Source organism: Gorilla gorilla, chromosome 4 (assembly GCF_029281585.2).
Source record: "Gorilla gorilla gorilla isolate KB3781 chromosome 4, NHGRI_mGorGor1-v2.1_pri, whole genome shotgun sequence".
Taxonomy (NCBI): Eukaryota; Metazoa; Chordata; class Mammalia; order Primates; family Hominidae; genus Gorilla; species Gorilla gorilla.
In genome coordinates, this window is record NC_073228.2 from 64,226,215 (window position 1) to 64,238,707 (window position 12,493).

General features: G+C 50.4%; 2 protein-coding genes and 1 non-coding gene across 4 annotated transcripts in view; 2 read left to right on the forward strand and 1 right to left on the reverse strand.

The window, feature by feature from the left end:
- The first annotated feature begins 3,984 nt into the window (after nucleotides 1-3,984).
- On the forward strand, nucleotides 3,985-4,095 carry MIR144 (microRNA mir-144). The gene has a single exon (NR_106432.1). It is a non-coding gene; the product is annotated as a microRNA mir-144 (primary transcript).
- Nucleotides 4,096-4,547: 452 nt separating this feature from the next.
- Nucleotides 4,548-10,607, reverse strand: ERAL1 (Era like 12S mitochondrial rRNA chaperone 1). 2 transcript variants are annotated; one of them, XM_031011424.3, is made up of 10 exons: nucleotides 10,293-10,607; nucleotides 9,214-9,341; nucleotides 9,023-9,100; nucleotides 7,624-7,670; nucleotides 7,402-7,463; nucleotides 7,123-7,235; nucleotides 6,785-7,033; nucleotides 6,496-6,645; nucleotides 6,326-6,406; nucleotides 4,548-5,178 (listed from the first exon to the last, which is right to left on the reverse strand). In XM_031011424.3, the coding sequence occupies exons 1-10, from the start codon at nucleotides 10,573-10,575 to the stop codon at nucleotides 5,056-5,058; spliced, it is 1,314 nt and encodes a 437-aa protein (XP_030867284.1). In that variant the 5' UTR covers nucleotides 10,576-10,607; the 3' UTR covers nucleotides 4,548-5,055. The 2 variants fall into 2 exon arrangements, with proteins under 2 accessions (XP_030867284.1, XP_055244632.1); XM_055388657.2 differs by having other exon boundaries at nucleotides 4,548-5,032; nucleotides 10,293-10,575.
- FAM222B (family with sequence similarity 222 member B) overlaps nucleotides 10,546-12,493 on the forward strand; it is a 101,044-nt gene continuing 99,096 nt past the window's right edge. The window contains exon 1 of the mRNA XM_055388649.2: nucleotides 10,546-10,660. The gene's annotated coding sequence lies outside the window, so the exon portion shown is untranslated. The remainder of the gene's footprint in view (nucleotides 10,661-12,493) is intronic.

The window sequence follows — 12,493 nt, forward strand, 5'->3', positions numbered from 1 at the left end:
TATCCAGGAAAACAGCCCTGGGCGGGAAGCGAAGTGTCCTCAGCCCTGCTTTGGCCCGTGTTGGCTCCTGATAAACAGAAGGCTGCTGGGCCCCCACCCTGATAGCCCAATGTCTGCTTATCAGGGCCCCCTGACTATCCCACCCAGGCCCAGACTCTCCTCCAACCCACACCCTACTCACAGCAATCCCCACCCCTGGCCAGAGGCCACAGCCACAGGATCTCTGGCTGGCTGAGATAATCTCTCTCCTTTCCCTTTAGGACCCCTAGGTTCTGCCCATGCTCACCTTTGGACTTGGCCCCCAGGGACTAGGCAGAAGTCTAGGAAGTAAGTGGCATGAAGCTTGCCCTAGTACACGAAGCCCTGGCTTTGTTGAAGGAGCTTGAGCTGTCTGTGGCGTCTCTGAGTAGAGGTGGCCTCGCAGGAGGGACACAAGACAGGAAAGGGGGTCAGGGGAAGCAGGAGCAGACATAACGACAATGCCTCACCTGGTTAGAGCAGCTGGATTTCAGAAGCTTTGTCACTCATCTTTCTTTTTTTTTTTTTTTTTAAACAGAGTCTCGTTCTGTCACCCAGGGTAGATGGCAGTGGTGCAGTCTTGGCTCACAGCAACCTCTGCCTCCTGGGTTTAAGCAATTCTTGTGCCTCAGCCTCCCGAGTAGTTGGGATTACTGGTGCTGCCACCATGCCCGGCTAATTTTTTGTATTTTTAGTAGAGACGGGGTTTCTCCATGTTGGCCAGGCTGGTCTCAAACTCCTGACCTCGAATTATCCACCCACCTCAGCCTCCCAAAGTGCTGGGATTACAGGCGTGAGCCACCGCACCTGGCCCTCACTCATCTTTCTATATTTCTTTTTCTTTTCTTTTTCTTTTTTTTTTTGAGGTAGAGTCTCACTCTGTCACCCAGGCTGAAGTGCAGTGGTGCAAACATGGCTCATTGCAGCCTCGACTTTCCAGGCTAAAGTGATCCTCTCACCACAGCCCACCAAGTAGTTGGGACTATATAGGCACATGCCACCACAACTGGCTAATTTGTTTTCTTTCTTTTTTTTTTTTTTTTGTACTTTTAGTAGAGATGGGGTCTCCCTATGTTACCCAGGCTGGTCTTGAACTCCTGGGCTTAAGCGATCTGCCCCCCTCAACCTCCCAAAGTTCTGGGATTACAATCTTGAGCCACCGTGCCTGGGCTCTCACTCATATTTCTGACTTGACTCTTACAACTTGGCAAGATGTGTATAACCACCAAAGCTCAGAGAAGTGCGATTTGTCCCCAGTCACACAGTTTGTGAGACAGAAGAAAGAAGTAAAGAAGGAAACTGACATTTGTTTCATATGTGCTAGGGCCTGATCTGGGAGCTTGAGATGAGTGCTCATATCACCCTCTTCATCACTGTATAAGGTTGGTATTGACAGCTGCCATTTTAAATTTGAGGAAACTGCGAGTGGGAACACTTGGTCCAAAGTCACAGAGCTGGATGCAGCACAGCTGAGACTGTCACTTGGGACCTGTCACCTCTAGACCTGGGTTCTTGCAATGGTCCCAGGTGGCTTTCAAGAATATTCCATGGGCTTTCAGATGTTCAAGGACGGGCCTTGTGGGGGTCCCTGAGGGAATGGGGTGAGGTGGGTATGAACTTGTTTGAACCCCTTCTGTTGACCGGCACCAGCAGCTGATCCCGTAGATCTGGCAACTCTGTGAACTGGGGACTATTGTTATTCCTATTTACAAATAAGAACAGGGAGGGTCCCAGAGAGAAAATGGCTTGCCTGAGAGAGCCACAGCTTTGTCCATCTGCCTCCTCAGGCCGAGGTCTCTCTCCTCCCCCATATTACATTAGGCTCAGCTTGATGTAGGCTGGAACATTTATTTAGTTGTTAATTATGTGATAGAAGTACATCAGTGAGCTGGGCGCAGTGGCTCACGCATGTAATCCCAGCACTTTGGGAGGCTGAGGCGGGCGGATCGCCTGAGCTCAGGAGTTCGACACCAGCCTGGGCAACACGGTGAAAGCCTGTCTCTACTAAAAATACAAAAAATTAGCTGGGAGTGGCGGCGAGTGCCTGTAGTCCCAGCTACTCAGGAGGCTGAGGCAGGAGAATCGCTTGAACCCAGGAGGCGGAGGTTGCAGTGAGCTGAGATTGCGCTACTGTACTCCAGCCTGGGCGACAGAGCAAGACTCTGGCTAAAAAAAAAACAAAAAACAAAAACACAGAAGTATATTAGTGAATAAACAAGGCCCTCATGACTATTTACTTAATGTGAATAATCACACAAATAAATAAGTCCCTATCAGGGAGACTTAAATAGTCTGGGAAGACTTCCCTGCGGAAGTAACACTTAGAGATGTGAAGAGGGAGGCTGGTGCGGTGGCTCACGCCTGTAATCCCAGCACTCTGGGAGCCCATGTGGGCGGATCACTTGAGCCCAGGAGTTTGAGAGCAGCCTAGACAACATGGCGAAACCCCGTCTCCACTAAAAATACAAAAATTAGCCAGGTGTGGTGGTGTACGCCTGTAGTCCCAGCTACTTGGGAGGCTGAGGTGGGAGGATCACCTGAGCCCAGGGGGTCTGCAGTGAGCCATGATGACACAACTGCCCTCCAACCTGGGTGACAGAGTTAAATTGTCTCAAAAAAAAAGGAAGAAAAAAAAAAGAGCTCTGAAGAGTGGCTAGGGGCTAACTAGACAAGAAAGGAGGGAAGACCATGCTAAGCAGAGGGTAGAACATGTGCCAGCGTGCTGTGACCTCAGGAAATAGAACACCTCCACAGGACCCAGAAAAGGTTGGGTCTCTTCTCCCACTTCCATCCTGGTTTAGTCTGCCCCTGCAGAGGAAGAGTATTAACTGCTTTCCAGCACACAGACCAGATTGTCTAGGATAGGGAAGAGGGAAGGGTGTGTCCCCCAGAATGGGGATTCTAAACAGCAGAGGCCTTGCTTTGAGGAGCCTCTCCTCTGCCCCAGAGGCAAAGAACCAAACAGTGCTAGGCTCTCACTGGAAGTGCCTTGAGCTTTGAAGAGCAGACCCACAAGAGCTGGGGATTCAGCTGCTCTCAAATCTCCTAGTAGAGCAACCCCCAAGAGGACCTTGCCAGGGCAGTGCTAGGCAGAGTCTCTCTGCCTGCCTAGGTCTGGCCTCCTTGGGCTCATCATAAACACAGGGGCAGGGGCTGGGAATAGAAATTTAGGCTGACGGGTAGTGTGAGCTCGGCTGCCAGACAGATTCTGGAGACCCAGTTGCCAGGACCCTTCCTGCCCTATATAGAGAGATTCAACTAACATTGCCTACCACCACTGCAAAACAAAAACAAAAACAAAAAAAGCAAAAACGAAAAATCTTCCACTAGGGATCTGACCAGCAATTAAATGCTGGTGGATGGGATGAGGCTGTTCTTTCTCCTTCCCAGCCCAGCAGAGATGATGAGCTTCTTGGAGATGGGAGTGAAGGGTGAATGTGGTCCATGAGAGAGTATGTGAGAAAAGGCCTTCTAGGGAAAGGGGCCAGTGACCCTTGTCATGGACTCTAGCAGGGCAAGGGTTAAGAAGCAAGGCCAGGAAAAGTGCCCCACCCAGGGGAGGGACCGGTATGATAAAAGGCAAGCAGCTTGAGGAAGAGGAAGGGACAGATCCTCCCTGCATCCAAAGGCCTCCTCAGTCTGCAGTTCCAGCTCCAGGTAAGTGCACCTTCTCTGGGTCTGTCTGCCTGTCTGCTTGTTAGTCTGACCAAAGGGAACCTTCTGCATCATTACGCCATCTCTGGCTTGTTTAACACTGGCCCTGGGTCCCTATGAGATCTTAACAGACCCTAGCTCCGATCCCCTTCCCATAACCCACCTGCGCTGTGCCTGACCACAGAATCAAGGAGACGCTGGCCTGCGAGGGAGCCGTAGAGCAGGGAGCAGGGAGCTGTGTGTGTCCAGCCCTGACCTGTCCTGTTCTGCCCCCAGCCCCCCACAGTGCTTTTCAAGCCATGCTTCCTGTGCCCCCAGTGGGGCCCTGGCTGGGATATCATCATATACTGTAAGTTTGCGATGAGACACTACAGTATAGATGATGTACTAGTCCGGGCACCCCCAGCTCTGGAGCCTGACAAGGAGGACAGGACAGATGCTGCAAGCCCAAGAAGCTCTCTGCTCAGCCTGTCACAACCTACTGACTGCCAGGGCACTTGGGAATGGCAAGGAAACCGTTACCATTACTGAGTTTAGTAATGGTAATGGTTCTCTTGCTATACCCAGAAAACGTGCCAGGAAGAGAACTCAGGACCCTGGAGCAGACTACTGGAAGAGAGACTCCAGCTCAAACAAGGCAGGGGTGGGGGCGTGGGATGGGGGGTAGGGGAGGGAATAGATACATTTTCTCTTTCCTGTTGTAAAGAAATAAAGATAAGCCAGGCACAGTGGCTCACGCCTGTAATCCCACCACTTTCAGAGGCCAAGGCAGGAGGATTTCTTGAGCCCAGGAGTTTGAGACCAGCCTAGACAACATAGTGAGACTCAGTCCCTAATATTAAAAAATAAAAATAAATAAATAAAAGGAATAAAGATGAGAACCAGAATGCTTATATTTTATTAGTATCCAAGACTGGGGAGAGGGATGGGGTGGGAGAGACCAAGAATTGGGGAGCAGATGGGAGGCGCTACCTCACTCAGGAGACACGAGTTCTTATCCAAGTTCAAGGTGAAGGAAGTGAGGGCAGGAAGAGAAATCTCCCTGCTAGCAACAGCGACTCAGGGAGAAACTCTGGGCCCATAGCTAGCTGGAGGCAGGGTGACATTGCTCCCACCAACGGGCCATCTTCTTAGCTACACCTTTGTAGCTGTGGTCCCAGGCAGAGGAATCACCTGGAAACTGAGCTAAGGCAGGTTCCTTCTTCCAACAGAAGACACAGCTGGGCAGGGACTGTGCAGACTCAGCAGGGCCAGGCCAGCTAGCGGCCAGTCAGTGTTCATGTCTCTTACCAGTGCCTGGAGGGTCCCCAGCCAAGGACAGAACTGGTCAGTTCCTGCCAGCAGCTTGAGCTGGAATGCCCTGGGAGGGTCAGTAGAGGGTGGTCACTTGAGGAGCTTCACAGAGAGGCGGATGTCAACATCACAGAGGAAGATGTCCATGAGGTCACGGCCTGCCTCCTGTGCTATCTGGGAGATCACGTGGCCCTTCGGACCAATCAGGAGTTTCTGAGGGTATGTGAAAGAGAAGGAAGCCAGGAATGATGGCACATGCCTGTAGTCCCAGCTACTTGGGGGGCTAAGGTGAGAAGATCCTTTGAGCACAGGAGTTTGAGTCCAGCCTGGGTAACAGTGCGACCCCTCTTTAAAAAAAAGAGAGGGTGGCCGGGCGCAGTGGCTCACGCCTGTAATCCCAGCACTTTGGGAGGCCGAGGCGGGCAGATCACCTGAGGTCAGTAGTTCGAGACCAGCCTGGCCAACATGGTGAAATGCTGTCTCTACTAAAAACACAAAAAATTAGCTGGACATGGTGGCGGGCACCTGTAATCTCAGCTACTTGGGAGGCTGAGGCAGGAGAATCACTTGAACCTGGGAGGCAGAGGTTGCAGTGAGCTGAGATCGTGCCTCTGCACCCCAGCCTGAGTGACAGAGCAAGACCCTGGCTCAAAAAAAAATAAAAAAATAAAAAAAAGAGAGGGTTAGATGTGGTGGCTCACGCATATTAATCCCAGCACTTTCAGAGGCCAAGGTGCGTGGACTGCTTGAGCCCAGGAATTTGAGACCAGCCTGGGCAACATGGCGAAACCCCTTCTCTACAAAAAAATTTTTTTAAATTAGCGGATGGTCAGGCGGCACTTTGGGAGGCTGAGGTGGGCGGACAATTTGAGGTCAAGCGTTCGAAGCCAGCCTGGCCAAGATGGTGAAACCCCATCTCTACTAAAAATACAAAAATTAGCTGGGCTTGGTGGTGGGCACCTGTAATCCCAGCTTCTCGGGAGGCTGAGGCAGGAGAATCACTTGAGCCTGGGAGGCGGAGGTTGCAGTGAGCAGAGATCGCGCCACTGCACTCCAGCCTGGATGACAGAGTGAGACTTTGTCTCAAAAAAAAAATAAAAAATAAAAAAATCAGCTGGTCCCAGCTCCTCAGGGGGCTGAGGCGGGAGGATTGCTTGAGCGTGGGAAGTCAAGGCTGCAGTGAGCTGTGATCACACCACTGCACTCCAGCCTGGGTGACAGAGCGAGACTGTCTCAAAAAAAAGAAAAGAAGAAGAAAAAAAGAGAGAAGGATATGGTCCTACTCTCAGGGCTCCAAGCTGGGGGAAGAACTCCTGCCTAACATAGTCTTGATCTCTCCTCTGAGCCTAGTCTCACTTACCACATAAGATTCTTTGGGCACCAGAAGCTTCTGTTGGATAACCAGCTCCCCACCTGGTCCTTCCTCCCACACTGCCGTCTTCTGTACAGGGAGACAAATGATTAGTCAGTCATACACCTGGGTAGAGGTGTGTGTCTGGTAGAGAGCCCCCAGAACCCTTCACTCTGTACCTGCTGTACATTGTAAGGCACCTCCTGGGGCAGGTGTTCTAGGAGCTTCTCTCGGATAATGTTGGCACAGATCTCTTCTGGTGTCTGGCTAGTGAGGACTGCACTGTGGTACTCCCAGGGCCCTGGCTGGGCCTGTGTCAGGAGGTATTGCTGTGGGAACAGAGGGAATAGATGGGCATCTTAATCCCAACCAGGACTTTTCTCCTCACTTTTGCTTCCAGGAGGAAATTTGAGGGCTGTCTTCATATGGTAGAAACCAAGGGCCAGGCTATGGCCAAGACTAACTGACCTTTAATGTTTTCACATCCTCCTGGCTTAGGGCTGACAACATGAAGATCTCCTTGAAGTGGGGCCAGCCAATCCTCTGAGGATTTCCCACAGATTGTGTGTTTGGGTCCTTAACTGCTGGGCTGGGGCAATGGGTGCCAGGGTGTGAGTGGAAGGCCTGCCTCATCTTGTGCTTTTTGCCATTGACCACACCTTCAGTGAGGGCTGCCGTGAGCTCCAGGAGAACTGACTTCTGCTTCAGACAATCTACCTGGACATGGGGGATGGGCAAAGGGTGTGTGGTCAGAGATAGGGGACTTGGAGGGAAGTAGACCCCTTCCTCAGGTGGGTAGTGCTCACCTTGTTCATGACCAGGACACTAGGGATCTGGGAGAACTTGGTCAAGCACCTGAGCAACTGGGGGCTGAGCTGATTCCGTGTCCACTTGTCTGAGACATCCACAAGAACCACAACTAGAAGATGGCAAGGCAGGAAGAAGGAAAAGGAAATGGTCACTCTTCCTCCTGCCCTGACAAAAACTTCCATGGTATCAGCTTGGCTTTCACCCCCCAAACTACCAAGGAATGAAAGGCCATGACCCCTGTAAACTGGGCTTAAGGTTCCCATCCTGAACCTAACCAAGATCAGCAGATTCCATGCTCTTCCATGGATCTTCCAACAAAGAGAGCTCCAGGTGATGCCTGAGGGACAGACATACATCAGTCAGGAAAGGTCTTATGACTAAGGCATTTCTGATGAGGGATGTGGTATAGTAAAGGGGTTTTCCAGCCCCTATAATGGAATCTCCCCACCCTCTTTCAGTACCTCCCCGCCAATCCACCCCAATTCCACCACCATTACCTCTTCTGTTTACCAGGACTAATAATGCCAGGTGTGTCAAGTAGAATCTAAAATCAGGAAAGTGAGATACCCAGACCCCAGGAGAAAAGATTATGACTGGGAAGTGAGAGACAGGCTACCTGTGATGTCAGGAGCCTGCCCTCCCTTCTCAGTCAAACTATTATTGACTTTAGGTTTGTTTTTTGTTTTTTTCTGAGACGGAGTCTCACTCTGTCATCCAGGCTGGAGTGCAGTGGCACAATCTCAGCTCACTGCAACCTCTGCCTCCTGGGTTCAAGCAATTCTCCTGCCTCAACCTCCTGAGTAGCTGGGATTACAGGTGTGCACCACCACACCCGGCTAATTTTTGTATTTTTTTAGTAGAGACAGGGTTTCACCATGTTGGCCAGGCTGGTCTTGAACTCCTGATCTCAAGTGATCCGCCCACTTTGGCCTCCCAAAGTGCTGGGATTACAGACGTGAGCCACCACGCCCAGGCTGACCTTAGGTTTCTACCATTCTGCTTTGATGGGATCTGGGAGAAAGATGATGACTGTGAATATAAGGAAGATTAGGAAGCAGTAAACAGAGAATGAAATCGGCTGGGCGTGGTGGCTCATGCCTGTAATCCCAGCACTTTGGGAGGCCAAGGCAGGCGGATCACCTGAGGTCAGGAGTTTGAGACTAGCCTGGCCAACATGGTGAAACCCCATCTCTACTAAAAATACAAAAGTAGCCAGGCGTGGTGGCACATGCCTGTAGTCCCAGCTACTCGGGAGGCTGAGGCAGGAGAACTGCTTAAACCCAGGAGGCGGAGGTTGTAGTGAGCTGAGATCATGCCATTGAACTCCAGCCTGGGCAACAAGAGTGAAACCCCATCTCAAAAAAAAAAAAAAAAAGACAGCGAGAGAATGAAATCTTTCTGACTAGATGCCAGGGGAGGGCAAGGTAGAGACAGAACTGTACCATGCCTAAAGGAAGAGGAAACCCCCTTTCCCGGCCAGGTGCAGTGGCTCACACCTGTAATCCCAGTACTTTGGGATGCTGAGGCAGACGGATCACGAGGTCAGGAGATCGAGACCATCCTGGCTAACACAGTGAGACCCCGTCTCTACTAAAAATACAAAAAATTAGCTGGGCGTGGTGGCAGGCGCCTGTAGTCCCAGCTACTCAGGAGGCTGAGGCAAGAGAATGGCGTGAACCTGGGAGGTGGAGCTTGCAGTGAGCCAAGATCGCGTCACTGCACTCCAGCCTGGGAGACAGAGTGAGACTCCATCTCCAAAAAAAAAAAAAAGAAAAGAAACCCCCTTTCCTCACATAAATGAATGTGACCATCATTTTCTTCAAGGCTGATGGTAAGGGAGACCCTCTTAGCTTCACCCTCTGTCCTGTTTCAAGGACTCCCTTTGTAGGTACCCACCACCTGGGTCTCCTTCTCTGTGATGACCCCCAGAGCTTGGCAGCGAGTGGTATGCACCTTCCTGGAAACAGGGAACACCTGCCAGGAACAAAGGAGTCTCAGTGAGGTCCCAGATCCCTCCAAAACCATCCTTGAAGGCATGGCAAGAAGTAAAAGATTTAAAGGGTAGGATGGTCAAGGGTGTAGCATACCTTTCGGCCCAGTAGCTGGTTGGAGAGTGTTGACTTTCCTGCATTCGGGGCTCCCAGGAGGACCACTCGTAGGACCCGGGAATTCTCAGGCATATCAGGGTGATGAACCAAGAGGACATCCTGCTCATCTATGTGCAAGTGGGAAGAAGCGTGAGACATAGTTGAATCTGGATTTCCTGTCAAGTGCTTGTTCCTGCCCACCCACAAAGGGAGCAGGGGTACAAAATTAGTGCACCAGGTTGAAGTCACCTAGACCTGACTTTGAGACTTTGGCCCTTAATTTACATTAATTTATAAAGTAACTCTCTGAGCCCTTTAGTTTTCTCATATGTAAAAGTGAGTTGATATTAACGGTACCTACTTACCAGCTTATCTTATAATTTTTTTGATGACTAGCAATTGTGTAAAACAACTCAGCACAATACCTGGCACTTAATAATTACTGCATGTAATTATAATGTATAGCTGTGCCTGAGAAGTGAATGTACATGAAAGCAAGCTGGATTACACAAAGCCAGATATTTCCTCAGCTCTCATTCTCTCACCCTACTAAGGGTGCTATGAAGGCTCTGCAAGCTTTCCTAGTCTTTTTTTTTTTTTTTCCTGAAGGAGGGACGGGAGGAAGGGCTAGGGGTCAAGAAGGGAGAGGGCCCAGTCTTTTTATATTATCTTCTTATGACACCATTTTGCAATGACCAGTTTGTGTCCAGTCTCCAATACCGGACACTGTTTGAAGAATAAAGTGTGCTGTTTTCCAGGTGTAAATGTGTCTTAACAAGAAGATGAGGCCCAACATGCATTTATTGGATCAAATTTGCTTCCCATGTCGGGGTGCAGAGCCATAGTTCCACTTTGTGGCCCTTCAATCTCATGCTCTTTAGTGAGTGTCTCTGGTTGTGACCAGATCGTTTCCTTCTCCCACTCAAACTGTTATTTCTCTCCTGAGAGATTTTTCACTGCTCCTCCCTGTCAGGGCCTCAAAATTGTTTTCTATAAAATAGAATCAAAGACAGTATCCCCAGAAACCTTTCAATGCTAAAAACATGACAGTTCCGGGCAAACCTATCAGGGCGCTTTACCTCTGTTCGTGGACACCGCGGGGACGCAAGTAGTCACCGAACTGTCGGGCTGAGAGAATCCGAGGAAGTGGTCCAGGGCAGAGCCCTGGCCATTACTGCGAGAAGCCGAGGCCAAGCGGGGACCAGAGAAAGCGGACCCCGCGACGCAGGACACGCACCTCCGTTGGAAGCCTAAGAGTGAGGAAAAAGGGATCACCCGCTCCCTCGCGACATGAGGGCCCACCTGCCAGACTCTTAACACCGATTGAACAAGCCTAGCCCCGCGCCAGCTGGGGGCAGCCATTACAGCCGCAAGGCACTGCGGGAACCGACCAGGAGCGCTCCTACGATTGAACAGAGCGGCTGACGAACCAGCGAGTAGGAGAGAGGTAGGTCTGCCCAAATTGAAAGCCGAGACACATGGGATGTGGGCGGGAGGGGGAACTGCTCTGGAGACTGGTGGAGGCTAAGGAAAGGGGAAAATGTGTATTTAGAGTCTGTGCAAGCATGACGGTAGTTTTGGACTCCCATACACAACGTATTTTTTTCTTCTGCCAAAGTTTTGTAAAAGGCCCTTCTGGCCATGGCTCCTAAAAGACTACATTTCCCATGAGGCCAAATAGCAGAAATCGTCCTCCCATCGAGGGAGGAATGGTTGTGGGAGTGGGAGGGGGCACTGTTCCGCCTGTCCCCGTAAGGGTTTTGTTGTTGTTTGTTCCTAGTCCTTTCCATCCTTTGGCCTGCAGGATCCTCTCCCAGCCTTAATTTGGCTTGCCCTAGAGGTCAGCGGTGGCCCCGGGCTGTCTGCACCTTTGCTTTAGGCTAGGTTCCTGGAAGGAGTGGTCCTTGGGTCGGTGTTTGGGATGAAGAGCAGGTCTGGATTTCCCTCCTGTAAGCCTTGGCTACTGTCTACTATCTGAGGTCACTCCTTTATGGAGAACAACCAGAGGGTTTGCAAAGGAGGAAGAAGTGGCTTAGCCACCTAAGGTCTCCTAGACCGCTCTAGCAGCCGGAGAAACTCCATTTACGTTGCTCTGTTTGAGGCCTTGAGCCCTCTTCATCCTTTGTAGCCTCTAAATCAAACACTTGAAACAGAGAGCTGGTCGCGGTGGCTCACGCCTGTAATCCTAGCACTTTGGGAGGCCGAGGCGGGCGGATCACGAGGTCAGGAGATCGAGACCATCCTGGCTAACACGGTGAAACCCGGTCTCTACTAAAAATACAAAAAATTAGCCGGGCGTGGTGGCGGGCGCCTGTAGTCCCAGCTACTCAGGAGGCTGAGGCAGGAGAATGGCGTGAACCTGGGAGGCGGAGATTGCACCACTGCACTCCAGCCTGGGCGACAGAGCGAGACTCCATCTCAAAAAAAAAAAAAAAAGAAAGAAACAGAGATAAACTTTGGTACAGGGGGTGTTGAGGAAGGAAGGTTCTTAGAGTCAGTGCTCATTCTGTCGCCCAGGCTGGAGTGCAGTGGCATGATCATAGCTCACCGGAGCCTGAAACTCTTGGGTTCAAGCGATCTTCCAGTTTCAGCCCTCTTGAGTAGCTAGGACTACAGGCACATGCTAACATGCCTGACTATGGAGGAAGATTTATAAAGCATCTACTAGCAAGCTCTGTCCTGTGCTGGGAATACATCAGTGAACAAAACAGACAGAAATCTCTATCACGGGATTTCAGGGACCCCATCTCTCAAATAACAACAGCAACAAAAATACAACACAATACAGTATAACAACTATTTATATAGCACTTACATTGTATTAGATATTATAAGTAATCTAGAGACTTTAAGATGACTTAAAGTCATCTCTTACTACAAGAGAATCAGCAGATTTTGGTATCCATAGGATGGGAGGGTGGAAATTATGGTATCTAAATTCCCTGGGAAGACACCACTGTATATTCTGGCTATCCTCAATTTCTCTTCTCCCATTCTTTCTTTTATTTTTATTTTTTTGAGACAGGGTCTTGCTCTCTCGCCCAGACTGGAGTGCAGTGGTGCAATCATGGCTCACTACAGCCTCGACCTCCCAGTCTCAAGCATTCCTCCCACCTCAGCCCTGCTAGTAGCTGTGACTACAGACCTGCCGCTGCCATGCCTAATAATTCTTTTTTTTTTTTTTTTTTTGAGACAGAGTTTCACTCTTGTTGCCCAGGCTTCAGTGCAATGGTGCGATCTTGGCTCACTGCAACCTCTACCTCCTGGGTTGAAGTGATTT